This window comes from Mytilus galloprovincialis, chromosome 7, assembly GCF_965363235.1.
Source record: "Mytilus galloprovincialis chromosome 7, xbMytGall1.hap1.1, whole genome shotgun sequence".
NCBI lineage: Eukaryota > Metazoa > Mollusca > Bivalvia > Mytilida > Mytilidae > Mytilus > Mytilus galloprovincialis.
In genome coordinates, this window is record NC_134844.1 from 14,783,905 (window position 1) to 14,803,487 (window position 19,583).

The window sequence follows — 19,583 nt, forward strand, 5'->3', positions numbered from 1 at the left end:
TTGGGAGTGAAAAAATCTTTGTATTGTGCTACCTTAAGGTAGTACAATACAAAGATTTTTTTACTTCCAATCACTAACCTTTGAAATGCTGTAACTTTCTTATGAATGCATAGAAAATAATAAAAGAGGTATATATAGATAGATAAAACATTAATCTTTTAAATGAATGCATATTTTTATTATGAAATCATTATGTAATCAATTATTATGTAATTAGTGGCAAAATCTGGGTAAGTTCACTTGAATGAATTTAGCTCTATCATCTCTTTAACTATACAGAAAATTTTAACGAAATCTTAATCAACACATCATGGGCTTCAAAAGGGTGTGTCAGATTGTCTCTATGGTATTCCATTCTCTCAAAAATCTCTAATTAGTGTTAACATCCTATCCACATAAAAGAAGATAATGTTTAATTAGGTGTAAAATTTGTTCTATACATTCTATCTGAAATCTGAGACACACTTTTGTAGATAATGGCCATAGGAACAACAGATAATAAAATCAACCCTCTAGGGATGCCTATGCAGAAGCTAATTTCATTTGAAAGTGGAAATTTGGTGAAAAATATTTTAGACACAGCTAACATTATAATTGGCTACATAATTGTTGCATAATACTAACATTGCATTTATTTAAAAGAGTAATCTGTTAGCTATCCAAAACTACCACTTTTATAAATTTTCAAGCATTATTAAGAAAGTTACAGCATTTTAAAACTTGGGAGTTGGAGTTATAAAATCTTTGTATTGTGCTACCTTGAAATAACATTAACGGTACCATTTTTCTGCACCAGATGCGCATTTCAACAATAAATGTCTCGTCAGTGGTACTCGAGGTCAAAACATTTGAAAATCGGAAGCGTATCAAAAATACGAAAATCTAATTAACCATTGAAAATGATAGTATGTTGAATAAGGTCAGAACTATTCTTTGCAACAGACCACCTACGGACTATAGAGTTGCTTCCAAGACTTATCGTCGTACAGAGAGCTTAACAATTATTTCTACAAAGAAAACATAGGAATTGGCGTTCCCATTATGACAGGACGTAACTCCGTATTTATTATTCCAGCACAACCAATCGGACGCTCAAATTTAGCAAGGTAAGAGTTTAATTTATAGCTCGCGAGAAATTCTAGATTTGACTATATTTCTCTACCCCCAGTAAACCCTTAATATCTGGAATGTATGAGATACACACACACATGGAAACGTGAGTTATTAAGTTACATGACATCATCACTATATCTGAAAAGATTTGTATTTGAGAAATTATGTGTGATTTCTGCTGCATATAAATACATAAACAGTTCGGCTAGTAGAATTTTATAACTAGTACCTACTGGAATAACTCATATCTGTTGAAATAGCAATCCATCATTTGTAGATGTCGATCACTGCCCACACCAGCCATAGATGGTTATTCTCAATCACATTGACGATGTCATTTTTTCTGCACCAGATGCACATTTCAACAATAAATTTCTCGTTTTTTTTTGTGTATTAAGTGAAATCTTAGACACGTGTATTTTCATTCTATACGTACTTAATAAACATGAGTTTGGCCCTTACACTCATTCTATATAATAACGTTATAAAAAGAACAACTTAAATTGGCAAATACAAGTTCATGTTTCTGACAGTATCTCTTGAGAGATAGTACAATTTTTTGCCATTTTTTATACTCAAAGCACGTGACTAGAAATTTATCTCAATGTATACGATAGACGAGTGTATTTTTACATTACACAGACTTTATTAACAGGAGTTGCCCTTACACTCCTACAAAATTGTAATGAAAAGAACAACTGTAATCGGCAAACACACGTGTACGAATTGAATGACTATGTCTTGATATTTCTGTCTGAGTGTCTTAAGAGAGATAAGTATTTTCGATTTTAGACATACAAAATCTTGTTTAGACGTGTAGTTTACCGATTTTATTCTATCTTGGTAATTATTTCTAATAAATGTACGCGTTTTGAACATCAGTAAACCATAGTTGCCTGCTATTCGTCCATGCTTGTCAAGTTCTATTACTTTTGTGCTCTGTTTTGAAAGATGGCGACTAAATTTACATTGAACATTTATCAAACTCATTGACGAAGAAGCACCTATTTAAAACATTACTCAAGATCAATTCCATCATTTTCGAAACTAACATTCATTTATTTTTTTTCAATTATCAATTATACCTTTTCTCCTGGTTCTATTTTAAAGGTGATATTTTTCAAAACCAGACTTAGTCCATCTCTGTACCTTGTGGAGTATTGTTGAAACTCTATAACGCCTTGTTGGTTTGTATTTACAGGAAGTTTATAATCATTATAAAGTTCGGCCTGTTAGAAAGAAAAAAACACTTGTTAAGATTCGTGATGAAAAAGAAGGTCAAACTTAGTCTGAAATAAGTCAACCTAATTGCTGTCTTTACAGAAAGTTTGTTTTGTTCATTTTTTTTTATTATTATTTTTATTAAGTACAATAGACAGTGAACCGTCAATGAATAAAAAAAATGGCCAGTACTTATTTCCTTTTAACATTCCAATTACACGCTATTTGACTACATATATCAATTTCAATTTAAAATCAACAAATGATAGAAAAACATAACATTGAAAAATTAACTCAGACGATTGTAATAACTTTCAAAAAAGACATTACAGTAAGTAAATTGTGTAAAGGAAAAGGCTATTTTAAACGATGTTACGTTGCAATACAGTGAGAATATATCATATTTTATAGTTTTAAAATAGTGAATTAAAAACTTTAATGTCTGGAATTTGATGTGAAATAATCTTCTCAGATATCTTTTACTATCTGTTGTATTGTCCTAGGTTGTTTTACGTGTTCTTTTTATTCTGTGGTTAGTCAGCACTTATGTGTTGACATGAATATCAATTATATGGTCATCTTTATAAATTTACTGTTTAAAAAGGTATGAATTATTCTAAATACTAAGGATTTTCTTATCCCACGCATAGATAACCTTAGCCGTATTTAGCACAACTTTTTGAAATTTTGGGTCATCAATGCTCTTCAACTTTGTACTTGTTTGGCTTTCGAACTATTTTGATCTGAGCGTCACTGATGAGTCTTATGTAGACCAAACGCGCGTCTGGCGTATTAAATTATTATCCTAATACCTTTGATAACTAATACCATGTTGAAATGTACTATTGTATTGTTTATTTGTGTATTTCTCTATCCTGAATGTTCTTGCATTTATTTGTAATGTAGTCCTGTCATGTAAAGTTGTCATTTTAGTGTTATATTTAACATTGCCATAAAAGCGTGAGGTTTGGCTAGCCACAAAACCCATCATTTTTTCTAAAAATATCCTGTACCAAGTCAGGAAAATGGCAGTTGTTATCTTATCGTTCGTTTCTGTGTGTGTTGCATTGTCGTTTGTTTTTTGTTGCACTTCAGTGTTTCTTTTGTTTCGTTGTTTTCCTCTTATAATTGATGTGTTTCCCTCGGTTTTAGTTTGTAACCAGGATTTGTTTTCTCTCAATCGATTTCTGACTTTGAAACAGCGTATACTACTAATGCCTTTATTTACTAAATAAACGCACATTATTTACTTGGCAAAAACGATGAAAGTATATCTGATTATTCTGACCGGTGAAACATAATGCAAAAAAGTATACGACGGACTCGCGGTATGGAAAGTAGAGTGAGAGTCACATGTGTCAAAAGTGGAGGACATTTGTAGCAAATTAACGCGATAAACTGCCACTGCCCGGCATTCGAAGATTGCTGTTTGAGTGTAATATTGCACAAGTTTGGTTGCAATAAAGGTGTTTGCAAAAATTAATTTATTTGTAGAATTTGTTGAAACACATAATAAAATTTTATACCGATTGTGACATTTTGACAGAGTGCTGATTCACATGGCGGAAGTTGCATGCATAATAGGAGACGCTTGTTGTGTCGAATCACTCGGTATCGCTTCTATGAAGTTCAGTTGATTCCCTCTGTTTTTGTGCGTCACTAATGAGTCTTATGTAGACGAAACGCGCGTGTCTAGCGTACAAAATTATAATCCAGGTACCTTTGATAACTATTTGTCAGTAGCATCGTTGTCTTAATCAATTTGTTGGAATTGAACATCGGTACATGACTGTTTTGATTTATTTGTTTGTCTCATTTACAACAATATCCATGTTCTTTCTTCTCCAATTTTACAAAATTAATTTTCATTTATTTATCAGAGAGCCGTTTATTTCCGACAAAAGGGGAATAATCCGCAACATTCAATATGATTTATAAATTAAAGAAAAATGTTAATTGTATCTATATCTATTTTACGATACCTCTGCAGGAATATCAGTGTATTCCTTTACTCTTTCAACCGATACAATATTTGTTTCGAGATCACTTGTCATTCTAACAAACCAGTTCAAGTTGTCAGTCATCTATATACAAGTAAAACAATTCTCCCCTTAAAATTATACATATGCATCATGCAAGTACCACATTTACAATAGCGAGATCAGAAAATAATCAGTATTTAACATTATTAAAATATTAAATTATTTTGTTCTAAAAAAACAAAACTGGAGATCATGGCTTTAAGACTTCGAAAAAACAGAGATATCAAAGGGTTCGTAGTTAAACTAGATAATAAAAATCATAGAATTAAAATTTCACAATTAGCTGATGATACTACTTTATTTCTCAGTAATAAGAAAGAAATGAAAGCTGCTATGAATGAAATAGAAATTTTTGGATCATTTTCTGGGTTAACTTTGAATAAAAATAAAACAGAGGGTATATGGATAGGAAAACTGAAAAATAGTAAAGATACGGTAGCTGGGATTAATTGGACAAACAAACCAGTCAAAGCATTGGGAATATATTTTGGTCATAACAGAGAAGAATGTGAAAAATTAAACTGGGAGAATAAAATTGAGAAAATGAATAAACTATTTCATTTATGGGGGAAACGTAATTTAACTTTAATCAGGAAAATTCTTATCATAAAAACATTAGTTTTACCACTTTTTACATTTTTGGCAAGTGCCTGTACAGTTCCGGAGAAATTCAGAAAAGAAATAGAAAGTAAATGTTATAAATACATCTGGGATGGTAAACCAGATAAGGTTAAAAGAAATACCATGATTAAGTCAAACGAAGAAGGGGGGTTACAAATGATCGACATACAAAGTTATTTTATGTCTCTAAAAGCATCTTGGGTAAGTAAATTCATTAGTAATGATATTTCAAACTGGAAGTTGATTCCATTAAAATATCTCAGCGTGGTTGGTATTAATTGGTTAATTTTTAAGATGAATTTTGAAAAGAAGAAAATTCTGGATTATATCAAACATATCCCTGAATTTCATAGAGAAGTATTTAAGTGTTGGGTAATACATGTATCAGGCGGTGGACAAACAAAAAAAACCTACCAACTTCACAGAAGTAAGGGAACAGGTAATTTGGGGGAACAAACAGATTATTTTTAAATATAAAACTATTATTTTTGAAAATTGGATTAAGAGTAACTTGATATTTGTCAAAGATATTATAGACGACACTGGTAATATATCTCAACATTTTATTCTGGATAAATTAGAATGCAAGATTAATTGGATTGCAGAAATAAATATTTTAAAAAAAGCCATTCCAAAAGACTGGCTTCAGATGTTACAGTCTGAAAGTTCTATTAAAAGTATTGTAAATATTCCTAGACAGAAACTAATCTGGAAATGTAATTACATTGAGGCTTCAAATTTTTCAACAAATATATTATATAAGTCAATTTGTAAAGATAAAACTGAACCATAAATTGGTGTTAGCAAATGGATGCGTATTTTACAAATTAATGAGAACCTTAGTATTAACCAACTATATGTTTTCATGTTTCATTATTTAGAAGAAAATAAGTTAAAAATATATAGATGGAAACTTTTACAATTCATATTACCAACAAAACAATTATTGTTTAAATGGAAACAGACGAATGACAATCTATGTAATGTATGTAACGAAGAAGAAGATTATAACCACTTTTTTATTTCTTGTCGATTTTTAGAAAAATTTTGGAAAAGTATTCATGAGTTAATGATAAAATCAAATTTAAATTTTAGAGTATCATTAAAGCAATTAGTCTTTGGATATAAAATTTTTGACAAAAATTATTTTGGTCTGAATTATTTCCTAACAATCTTAGGTTTTACCATATACAAATCATATAATGTATCTAATCAGAAATTGACAAAGGTAAATGTTTATCAAATTTTTGTTCGAGAATACATATAAAGATACAACTAAAATAAAACAATGAAACTTAATCCATTACTAAAGTCACTAAAAAGAAGTTTAGACGATTGATAGAATAAAACATAATGTATTAAAATGTTGTATAATTGTATTTCAAGATATTTATACATGTTATTATAATAGATACATATATACCAGCAGCTGATTGCTAACCTGGGCAATCGGTGGAATATTACAGGATGCATCAAGAAAAGCTTGGTTTCTTGGTGTAACAATGTAACAAGCATATTTGATGAATCAATATATAATGTTGTTAAAAAAAAAAAAAAAAAAAAAAAAAAAAACTCCTATGTTCCCAAAGTTAAGATTAAGGACATTTACGCTCATAAAATAACAAATAATGGTGACAAAAAAAACAGCAAAAAGTAGAAAAATATATCAGATATCTTTTGTAAAACTTAATATTTTAATCTAGATGTTAAGGATGAAAAGCTACTGTAAGAATATCACGTGTGATAGCAGCTTTTTACAATTGCTTTGCCATGTATTTTTTTGCACCAGACTGTTAGTTTTCTTCAAATAAATAGGCTTTTCAAGATGCTTACTATCGAAAAATATTCTCACAAGTTATCTTTTCTACAAATGGACGATTTTCATTTTAATATTTCGTCTTTCCCATAAGAGCAATGTACCGTGATCTCCTTCTTATTGAGTTTTCATCATACAATTTTTTCCATATGTTAGATTTGCAGAGACGTTAATCCTATATATATCTACCTGTAAAGCGTAGGAAATCGACAATCCGACGATTGCTCCTTCTATGCTTCCTCTTGAAAGTACAGCCAACAATGCAGCAGAACATATAATTATATTTCCAAAGAATTCAAGTCGGATTCCAAGCCACCTACATGATACAAGTGTAAATGTCATTTCTAGGGAACACAAGCTTTAACAATAGACAGATACAATATTTACGGTCTAAAAAGGTTTGACATAAATAATACACCAAACATAAACTTAGATCTATCTTGAAAACAAAATTATGAAAATAAGATATATATATGCCAACGACTGATAACTTTGGATAGGGAAATTGATTATTTGGAGGTGTAAGAATGTTTTGTTAAGATCGAAAACCGCCTTTCAATCTCAATTGCTGGACTCACAAAGAGTACATAAAACAATGTACAATAAACGAGAGTACACGCAAATAACCCTAATAACAAATAACGGTAAAACAGTAGACATAAACATTAATATGCGCAAACTTTTTTTATCAACCGTTCTTCTCTTGTATTAATTTCTGTTGACATTCCGTTCCACACATTGATGTCCCACCTTGCTCAAACATTTAAACAAACAAATAGACACCTTTAATCTCTTCTATTATTACTTTGCAATCAAAATAAAACTAATTATTTACCTATTAGCACTTATAATTGCATATTGAAATCTTTGATTTAGATTTATTCTGTCATTTGATGTTTTGATGAATGATTTTTCAGCACAATAAGCACGTATTACAGTGGCCCCTGAGATAGTTTCGCTGAAATGGCTGTAAATTGGGGAACGCGTCTTCGACTGAAGTCTTTTTAACTGACGTGAAGTGGCTACATAAAATCTCTGAAATAAATTACTTGCAATGCATAATTTTATTAGTAAATTATAAAAATGTAATAAGAATAGAGATTTTACGAACGCTTTTGTAACCAGAGCCACGATTTTCATAATTAATCCATAAAACATATATATACAATCTTTAAAACAATATCATATAAACTTTTCGTATTCAACATCTTTGATTATTACCATCATCCCTATTACTTTCAATATTGACTATTGAAGAATACCTCTTAATAATTTCTACATAACCTTTGTTTGTTTGTTTCAAAACCACAAAATCGTTAAAAAAAAGTGGGGCAAAAGACACCAGAAGGACATTCAAACTCATAGATCAAAAATAAACTGACAACGTTATGGCTAAAAAAGAAAAAGACACACAGGCAAATAATAATAAACACGACACAACATAATAAACTAAAGACTAAGAAACACGAACCCCATCAAAAACTGGAGGTGATCTCAGGTGCTCCGGAAGGGTAAGCAGATCCAGCTCCACGTGTGTCACCCATCGTGTTGCTCATGTTAAGCTAGATTATTATATCAATTGAATCAGAAAAATAATCGGTCGAAAAAGATATCATGTTTAAAACGTACCTGCAAAAAGAAGTATGCAACTCCAAACGGGACAATCACAGCGCAAAATAAAGGTGTGCTGTATGATATGACGACAAGTGTTGAAATCACTCGAAAAACACATTCCAACCACTTCTGAACAGTAGTTGGTAAATCGTTATCTATTGTATCTGTATCAGCAGAAAATCTATTCACAATTCTACCAATAGGAGTGGTGTCAAAAAATGACATTGGTGACCTGATAACACTGTGAAGAAGCCTTTCGTGTAGTAACTTTGTAGCTGTGATTGATCGCACCATAAATATACCAATAAAAACGAGAACAAATACAGCTGAAAATACAAATGCAATAGTAATAATAACATTAAACGGTACCAATTGTACTACTATTGATGTGTATACTACACTTAAGGGAACCACCATTGAACTTCAATTGGATGGTTTATGGTTTTTTTCCAAATACTGTTGTCTTACAGATCCTGAATTCAGATTTTCCCGTATATAAATGTTTCTGATTAAGACAAAAACAAGAATGTGTCCATAGCACACGGATGCCCCACTCGCACTATCATTTTCTATGTTCAGTGGACCATGAAATTAGGGTCAAAATTTTAATTTGGAATTATGATTAGAAAAATCATATCATAGGGAACATGTGTACTAAGTTTCAAGTTGATGTAACTTTAACTTCATCAAAAACTACCTTGACCAAAAACTTTAACCTGAACTTCGCACTATCATTTTCTATGTTCAGTGGACCATGAAATTGGGGTCATAACTATAATTTGGCATTAAAATTAGAAAGATCATATCATGGGGAACATGTGTACTAAGTTTCAAGTTGATTGGACTTCAACTTCTTCAAAAACTACCTTGACCAAAAACTTTAACCTGAAGCGAACGGACGGACGGACGGACGCACAGACGGACGCACGGGCGCACGGACGGACGCACAGACGGACGCACGGACGAACGGAGGCACAGACCAGAAAACATAATGCCCCTCTACTATCGTAGGTGGGGCATAAAATTATAACGGCCTTGAAGTTGATTGCTCCCTAACGTATCTATGGTGCTGCTAGAATCAAATCAAACCATTATACAAATGTTGACTAGCAGAAGTTCTAACGACAAAGGATTACAACTATATCTTTTTGTCTATGATTTTTATTTCTCCCTTGGAATCTTTATGATTTTGTGTGCGCCAATTTGGAAACTCGTTTTGTATATATCTAACTTCAAATTCGATTGCCTTTCAACGCATTCCTTTTCGCTGTTTGAATTTCACACAACTTTACATTTTCAAAGATTATACCAAATAATGCTTATGTGGCGAGGACAATTTCATCAAAGATTTAATGATTTTGATTAATTGACAGTTTACACTGTACATTGGTTGCACAGTAGAGTTGCAATAACATCGCATTGGTCAGTCATAATACATAGCTAGATGAGAATGAAGTAACTCGTTGTCTTATTGAATATGGGGTTAAATTAGAAATTATAATTGTGAACCTATATATTTATATTATACATGTCCTGTTATAAGAATATCTATACGAGTAAAAGATGTAAACATTAAAAAGACTTATTTTGAGCTTACATAGACGTTACAAAATAGCTGGTTCCCTATGCTAACGGGCTGCATAGATTACGATCCAGAGATACATAGATCCAAAATAATGACTAGGTCCAAAATACACAGAAGAAAGCCCCATTACACTTATTTATTTCAACTGCTTCATTATTCCCAACTATACAAATATATAGAATGTATTTCAATTCAGGAAGAAGAAAACTCTTATAATAAAAAAAAGATACAAACAAACCTTGAGCAATTCCAAATCCACCATAGACAAGGAGGTAATAATTGTTCTTCGCCATATATGTATGGCTATCAGGTTTTCCAAGTGTTCTGTTGGTAAGCACCGAATCGGAGGTCCATTGACTTAACCATATATTCGCTAATACTGATGATATTTGATATAGGGCATACACAAATAGAATAATCCCCACTATAACTAGTCCGATGGCTTTTGCATAGGTTATAAAAATGCTTAAACGTACCTAAAAAAGAGAAAATAAACTCATCATAAATACCAGGATTGAAATTGTATATTTGCACCAGACGAAGAGCCCTGCAGACCAAAAATTCCTTTTGCCAAAGATTACACTTTTATTTCAAATGTTTGATGTGTTTGTACAAGCAAAGAATTTAACACTCTCCATATAAGACTGGTGCGTTTACATGTTTTTAATTGATGTCGAAAAAAGCGTTACACGTTTATTAAGCCTCGGTCACACCTTACCGGATAGCTTGAACGGACGCCTAACGGATAACTTTTTTTCAATCCGTTCATGTCCGTTACATGTAGACGTCCGTTCTTATCCGTTAGACGTCCGTCCATATCCGTTGCATGTCCGTTAAGCGTACGTTTTATCCGTCGACGTTCGTTCTGTCCGGTGGAAAATTTTGAGCATGTTCAAAACTTTGAACGGACGTCCAACGGATAAAATGTCCGTTGAACGTCCGTTAGACGTCCGTTTTCTACGGTACTCGTCCGTTTTGTACGGTACTCGTCCGTTTCGTTTCCGTTTCGTTTCCGTTTTGTATCCGTTACGTGTCCGTTATACATCCGTTGGAGGTCTGGAAGATAAATTCACCAACGGACTTCTACCGGACGTTTAACGGATAAAACAGATGACAAACGGATGACAAACGGATGACAAACGGACTTCTACCGGACGTATAACGTATAAAACGGATGATGAACGGATCTGAAACGGATAAAAGCCAATTGAAAATTTCGCGTCAGAAATGCCAATTATTGGTATTTCAGATTTCCTTAAGGTTCATGAATTCTTATTATTCATAATCGATCTTAGAGTATAGGCACGTCTTCACAATCAATCAGTTCTTAAAGAGATGATTTCAGCTTTCCAATTGTGAACTTTCCATTTCTAAGTAGCAACATTCCAGCAGCACCTGCATACGGGGTATATATCTCCCAATTGATACGATATTCCCGTGCTTACATTTCCTATCATGATTTTCTTGATAGAGGGTTACTGCTAACAAGGAAGCTATTAAACCAAGAGTTCCAAATGGTGAAGTTGAAATCATCCCTTCGTAAATTTTACGGACACCATCACGAGTTGGTTGACCGTTATGGAATAACCGTTTCACAAATGATATCGGATATGTTCCTTACGTCGTAACTACAATCCCCTTCCCTTTCATGAATGTGACCTACCGAATTAGACTATTTACCGGATTTGTAATCACATAAGCAACACGACGGGTGCCACATGTGGAGCAGGATCTGCTTACCATTCCGGAGCACCTGAGATCACCCCTAGTTTTTGGTGGGGTTCGTGTTGTTTATTATTTAGTTTTCTATGTTCGGTCATGTGTACTATTGTTTTTCTGTTTGTCTTTTTCATTTTTAGCCATGGCGTTGTCAGTTTGTTTTAGATTTATGAGTTTGACTGTCCCTTTGGTATCTTTCGTCCCTCTCTTATTCAGGCCAGACACTGCCCTTTGGCGGAATTTTGAAGAACAAACCAAAACCAGTTACACAGAAACATTTTGAATACTTATGCGATTTACATGTATTATTATTGTCGCCTTTGATTTTTCCGTATATCTTGTTCATCCGTTTTATCCGGTACGCTTCCGTTAGTTGTCCGTTTTATGCGGTACTCGTCCGTTAGATGTACGTTCGACATCCGTTCTGTCCGGTACGTGTACTTTTCTCGTACGTATCATATCCGGTGTGTGTCCGTTATGCATCCCTTAAGCCTCGGTCACACCTTACCGGATAGCTCGAACGGACGACTAACGGATAAAAAAAAAAGTTATCCGTTGACAAAATTTTTATCCGTTGGGAGTCCGTTGGTGTACTAACGGACATGTAACGAATGCCTAACGGACACACAACGGACATTGAACGTACGTGAAACGGATACGTACCGGACAGAACGGACGTCGAACGTACATCCAACGGACGAGTACCGGATAAAACGGACACCTAACGGAAGCGTAACGGATAAAACGGATGAACAAAAGAATCTGAAAATTAAAGGCAATAAACCATCTAAAATTTTAAGGCAATAAACCATCTGAAAATTAAAAGCAATAAACCATCTGAAAATTAAAGGCAATAAACCATCTGAAAATTAAAGGCAATAAACCACATACACGTGACCTTAAAATGATTGTATCTAGTACATGTATATATTTTATAATATTTGCTTCTGGGAAAGTGTGGTCAGTAGGACAGGTATCAAGGTCACACGTACCAAACAAATAGAACAATTTATCCGATTTTTTTAACGTTTTTACACACGAGAGTCACTTAAGTTAACTGGTTTAGTTGATTTTATTTTGTATTGCGTCTTGTTTAGCATGATATGTGTGCAAACATAGAGCTACTCTGATTAAAAAAAATCAAGGTAGAAGCAGTGTGGTAATTCAGTCTTATAGAGTTTAAGTTGATTTTCTGAATTTGTTTATATTATGTACCTCTGGAATGAAAACGGATATGGTGTTATGCGGAACTCTCCATCCGTACTGCATGCTACGATATTTTGCTCCAGAAGCAAGGTGTCTAAGTGTAATTGCTAACTTGAGTCCTGGTTCCAGTGGATTTCTGTAAAAGGTATTCTGCTTGGCTATGCAACCTGCAATATCTCGTCGAACATCTCTGTGGACATTCGAAGGAAGTGTACAAAGGACTGCCGATCCTCCTGCCTAAGTTCGGTCATGAGTTGGTCATATAGACCAAAACTGCGTCGTCTTTCAGGACTAAGCCATGGTCGTGTCCACCATCTCCTTTGTCTTCTCCTTCTTCTCTTTTCGACAGCTATAAGGTTTATATTTGCTACATTTAAGTTGAGTCTGGCCTGAATCAGAGCTGCTTGGTAGCGAAGACGTGCTCTTACTCCAAGATCCATCACGAATAATAAATATTCATGACACTCAAGAAAATCTGACATACCAAATTTCAATTGCTATTTGTCCGTTTTACATCCGGTAGGCATCCGTTATCCTTCCGTTAATGTCCGTTTCACATCTGTTTTATCCGTTAGGCGTCCGTTAGGCGTCCGGTAGACGTCCGTTGGTGAATTGGTCTACCGGATCTCCAACGGATGCATAACGGACACGTAACGGATACAAAACGGACGAGTACCGTACAAAACGGACGCCTAACGGACGCCTAACGGACGTTCAATGGACATTTTATCCGTTGGACGTCCGTTCAAAGTTTTGAACATGCTCAAAATTTTCCACCGGACAGAACGGACGTCAACGGATAAAACGGACGCTTAACGGACATGCAACGGATATGGACGGACGCCTAACGGATAAGAACGGACGTCTAACGGACATGAACGGATTGAAAAAAAGTTATCCGTTAGGCGTCCGTTCGAGCTATCCGGTAAGGTGTGACCGAGGCTTTACACGTCCGTTTTATTCGGTCAGTACCAACGGATAACAGTTTTGTCAACGGACAACTTTTATTTTCATCCGTTAGGCATCAATTCGTGCTATCCGGTAAGGTGTGACCGAGGCTTAAATAAAACATGGTTCGGATAAATAAACGAATAAGTATAAAAACACCAAACTACCTTAAATAAAAATTATGGCTTAAGTTTAATTGAAATATAATAACCAAATGCGACGGAATGTTCTATAACAAGCACTTTGAAATACCAAAAATGAGAAACGTACAAAAGACCCCACTATCCTTCAACAATTGGGAAAATGTATGTACCAAGAGACAAAAAGAATAAGGATAAAGAAGAGGGACGAAAGACACAAGAGGGACAGTCTAACTCATAGATTGAAAACAAACTGACAACGCCATGGTTAAAAATATAAAGACAAACAGACAAACCATTATTAAGAAGACACAACATAGAAAACTTAAGACTAAGCAACATGAACCCCACCAAAAACTTGGGGTGATCTCAGGTGCTCCGGAATGGTAAGCAGATCCTGCTCCCCATGTGGCACTCGTCGTGTTGCTTATGTTATTACAAATCCGGTAAATAGTCTAATTCGGTAGGTCACATTTTGAAATTACGACATAAGGAGCATATTCGATATCATCTGTGAAACGGTTATTCCATAACGTTCAACCAACTATTGATGGCGTCCTTAACATTTAGGAAGGGATGATTTCAACTTTACCATTAGAAACTCTTGGTTTAATAGCTTCCCTGTGAGCAGCAATCCTCTATCATGGAAGTCATGAAAGGCAATACTAGTACAAGCCCGGGAATGTCGTATCAATTGGGATATATATACACCGTATGCAGGCGCTGCTGGAATGTTGCTACATAAAAATGGAAAGTTCACAATTGGGAAGCTGAAATCATTTCTTTGTCGTAAAGTTTTATTTTCAACCTACCCTCATTACCAATTTCTAGATGTAAGTCAAGATATGAGGCAGACTTAACTGTTTCTTTAGTATCCTTTATCTCTAGCTCAATCCGATAGATTCGTTCAACATAGTCACCAAATTTTGTATTATTTAGTATATATAGCGGAACGTAAAGTTAAAGGATATTGCTAACATCTAACCTTTCTTCTTAGAAGTTCCTGTATGAAGTCAGCCTCATAATAATAAGGAAACAATTCGGAAAGAAGAGGGCCACAATTGGTTCTCATTGCAATTCCGACAGTCTGTTGAAAAACACGTGCTCCAAACGTAACAAATATGTTGTCAATCAAGAAATCAAAGATCTTGATAATGTCAGTTTCAGAGAATTTTTTGTTTGAATCAAAGTGATTCTTTACAAAGTAGGATGTATCCGTCCCCAAGACAAGGTACTTGTATCTACGTTCTTCATTCTTTTTAATGAAACAAAATAATACCAACTCTTTCAATTTGTCTTTTAGTTTGGAATAGGGAATACTTGTGTAAACTGTAGAAAAGTCAAATGTTTTAATATTATTTGTTTTAAGTTGAGAGAGTCCTAGATTGTATGTAGTACTCGAAAAGATCTTTGGAATTTTTACACATGTTTCAGATAGCCTGGCCTGTCACAAGCAAATAATATGATACGCTTGATGCGGCTTTTTCAACGAGTCCCCTTTCAAAGCAATATTCAAAGTGTTAATTGAATTGTCTTCCTTTGATAACGAATACAAAAAAAATGGATATAGACAAGATATTTACATGTCCTTCCTCTGTTGTTTCGTCCGTTGTGAGTTTACTTTTCTGTATAGGAACTTCTACAAAGCTTTCCTGACTTAGTTTGCTTCCGTTTCTCAGACGTTTGGACTCGCATATCTTCATAAGAAGTTTTACATCATCTGTTTGAGTTTCTAATAATCTATAACAAAACATTATACATAGACAAAAGTAAGGCTTTAAACAAAGGGGAATTTGGAATATTTGAAAATGTCAGATATTCTACGGATATAATTTAGAGATGATAATCTTGTCAAAAACATCTTTTCGCACAAATAACTGTTTCCTTTATTTTGAAGTTGTATTTTGGGTGTAAAATTTGCAATTTGGGTTCTCGGTGCAATTTGGGTACTGTAAAATTGACTTGTTTAAATTTATAAACAGATATTTAAAGAAAGGTTTGTTATAAATCAGCACAGTACCAACGCACTGACTACTGCACTGATGATATCTTCAAAGACTAGCAGTCCACAATCAGAGGTATTGAAGAAGTGCTCTTACTAGAACATAACATCTTATAAAGGTGCGTTAAAATTTCTAAGACAAAGAAAATTGACAACGTGATGTTAAAGAGGAAACAACGACGAAAAGCCAAACACAAGTCAACAAAAAAAGTTTAAAAAAAACATAACACAAAAAACTAGAGCGTGAACAATACGAGTCAAACAACGAAAATCGGGCGTGATCTCAAGCGCTACGGAAGCTTAAGGGTAACTATATCAAGCTTAACATGTAGCGCTCGTCATTTTGCTAATGTTAAGAATAAATTCGATGATAACTCTTTTTTCCTGATGTCACAATCCACGAAAAGAGAGAACATGATTGTGGTTTCGAAAATTATATACAATGTATGCAGACATGGTAACAAGAGTATTCAATAACGCCCAACCAACACATGAAAGTGTTGGTAAATCTTTGAACGATATTTAAGAATCCGCCTCTGGGTCCTTTCTTTGATAGCTCCCTTGTGGCAAAAGCAATCCGCAATCAAGAAAATCATGCTAGGAAAAGTAAGCTTCAATAGCGCATAAAATTGAGTTTTCCTTTTGTAGTCGCTGTAAAGATTCGAAGCTGTTAACCCCATTAGGGATCTGTAAGGTATAACATATATATCATATCAATATCTGTACTTAAATACTATTTTGTAGAGAAATGAATTTTAAGATAATATTTAAAACAAATATTTTGGTATTTTTTTACATTATCATTTTGTTACTTACGTTTTCATAAAGCAAAAATAAATATTGACAAAAAAGGATATTTTTATCGTATATTATAAACATACCTATCATAGTTATCACCAGATCCGCCAGAAATAAGTCTTTGTGATATATCAGTTTTTATTTTCTCCTCTGAAACATATCTAATAGTATAATAAAACTTGAATATAATTGTTTCCTCCCCTTGTATTGTTAGCTTGTTGTGTAATTCCTATTAATGGATCTTAGTCCTGTTTAAACTTTATTATTTGATATTGTTACTTACAATATATTTTCAGTGTATTATAAACAAAACTATTTAGTGTTTATTAATTTTTACTCGAAGTGTTCATGTTTTTAAGTAATCTATTTATATAAGTCTCATTTTTCGTTCCAAAAACATACTTAACTAATCTGCACTAATAGCAGGGGTCTAAAAAGTAAAATCACAAAAATACTAAACTCCGAAGGAAATTTAAAAAATTGTTTATTGCATATTATATTTTTTTATCGTTTAATGCTTTTTACATATAAATTATGGTGTTAGATATTTCGTTTGAATTGTTTAAAATTTATTGTTGCGGGGCCTTTTGCAGTTTTCTATGCGATATACATGTAGGCTTTATCATTGTTGAAGGCCATACACTGCCCTATAGTTGTTAAATTAAATGTCATTTGGTCTCTTGTGGAAAGTTGTCTCCTTTGCAATCATAACCCATCTTCTTATTCTTATATTAATTAAAAAGAACAAACCTTCCGGGTCGTCCTCGTCTTCTGCTGTTTCTATGATATACATTTTCAAAAACTGTGCAAAAGCCCCGTCATGTGACAGGAGTTCTTCGTAAGTTCCTATTTCTGATATAGATCCATCAACCATTACAATAATCTTGTCTACAAATGGCAGCCATCTTAAGCCATGGGTTACCAAAACCCGCGTCTGAAAACATTAAAGTCATATGAAACGAGTGACCGGTGAAAAATAATGTTATTCCAATTCTTGAACCAATGCATACAAACATCATAACTTAGTCTTCTGTGCATGATTTTATCATTTTTTCGCATAAATTTCGTAGAATCGTCAATTTCTTTTTTTTCAATCGGTAAGTGTTGTGAAAATATGGCAGGTAATTAAAGTCCGTGTTTTGAAGCCGAAGATTAACGATTGTCACCTGTTTGTCAACAATCAACAAAAAAAGCATAGATATTGACATGTTTAACATGTACAATCAGATAATAGTTTATTTTAAGGACAAAAAGTCATCCATGCGTATTGAGATCACCGGATTTTCACGAGATGGGTCACACTGAGGTCACTTTGCATACGGAAAATATGTCGGGGAATTGCTTCCTGGAATGTTGATACATAAAAATGGAAAGTTCACAATTGTACCTTACTAAACTAAAAGACAAATTGAAAGAGTTAGTATTATTTTGTTTCATTAAAAAGAATGGACAACGTAGATACAAGTATCTTGTCTTGGGGACGGATACATCCTACTTTGTAAAGTTCCTGGAAGGAAGCAATTAAAATAAAGTAAACTTCTTCTAAATATGAACAAATTAAAGAATTTTCTTCAGAAAAAAGTATATGTGTAACGATTTATTTTTTCCTCTGTGATATTTTATCCTGAGGATGGTATTTCACAGGTTGATTTTTTCCAGAGGAGTGAAAATCTATCTGTGTTATGCGGATAGTATGTACCGGTATATATTTGCCGTACTATATTTCACAGAACCGTGTGAAATACAGTCCCATTAACTACTATGTAAGTTACTCACAATCAATATATATCTGACTATAATTATAAAATGTTTCATAAAGGTAGACCAAATTTGCATAATTCATCAAAGGGAGGTAAATTATAATTATGAGCAATTTGTATTTTAAAGATATTAATATAATATATTTCTGAATCTATTTTATAGTGAAATTTTTCCTTGAATCTTATTTTTTATATATTCATTTATATAAAAAGATGACTTACAACTTGATTTAATAAGACAGAAAGCATTTCACAGGTAAAAACTATCCAGCTGTTAAACATGCTTTTGTTCCAATATATTGTTATGCTATGATTTATTTGATTTCCATATAATAAATAGCTACATCTCTGTCCCCAGACTATTTGTATAGTTAAAAATATCATCATAATCAAATTCTTTTATTACTGTTAACAGTAGTAATGCAACTATATTTCTACCTTACTTTTAAATTTATATTTGTACTGAGATCTGAAAACAAATCACTTTTACATGTCTTACACTAACCTCATTTAATCATGATATTATTTTCACAATTACGATCTTTGAAATTACTTCTGTTTTTCTTCCCTATGTTTCATGATCATTTTCTTTTTAAAAGGATGATATTGACTTGAATATTTCAGGAAATTTTTTCAAGGATAATTTGTAAAATTATTTACCATTATAATACATTTTTTTTTTAATAATTTCGCTTTTTTTCAAATACACTATTGTTATTTCATAGTATTTAAAAGGATAAGTTTTTTTTCTAATAACTATAATAATTTAACTACCCAGATAGAATTTCACAGCAAAGGAAAAAATATCCCAGGGAAATATTTTCCTCCAGATAAAAAAAATAACAACAACTACTGTGACATTTTTTCCTCCGGATCAAATTTCACCCGGATATAATTTTGCTTTACATATGTACATAAGTTTTATAATGAAAACTATCCATTGAGTTATAAAAAACATATGCATTATTTTTTTAATTTGAGGTTTCTTATGACTTTAA

The 19,583-nt window shown here is 33.1% G+C and overlaps 1 protein-coding gene across 1 annotated transcript in view; it reads right to left on the reverse strand.

The window, feature by feature from the left end:
- LOC143082384 (multidrug resistance-associated protein 1-like) overlaps window positions 1-19,583 on the reverse strand; it is an 80,306-nt gene that overhangs the window by 6,178 nt on the left and 54,545 nt on the right. Inside the window, exons 19-27 of the mRNA XM_076258034.1 lie at window positions 17,576-17,759; window positions 16,909-16,975; window positions 15,609-15,765; window positions 10,251-10,488; window positions 8,443-8,753; window positions 7,649-7,848; window positions 7,003-7,129; window positions 4,317-4,418; window positions 2,199-2,342 (exon numbers count right to left, since the gene is read on the reverse strand). Of these exons, the coding sequence (XP_076114149.1) occupies window positions 2,199-2,342; window positions 4,317-4,418; window positions 7,003-7,129; window positions 7,649-7,848; window positions 8,443-8,753; window positions 10,251-10,488; window positions 15,609-15,765; window positions 16,909-16,975; window positions 17,576-17,759 (1,530 nt within the window). The remainder of the gene's footprint in view (window positions 1-2,198; window positions 2,343-4,316; window positions 4,419-7,002; window positions 7,130-7,648; window positions 7,849-8,442; window positions 8,754-10,250; window positions 10,489-15,608; window positions 15,766-16,908; window positions 16,976-17,575; window positions 17,760-19,583) is intronic.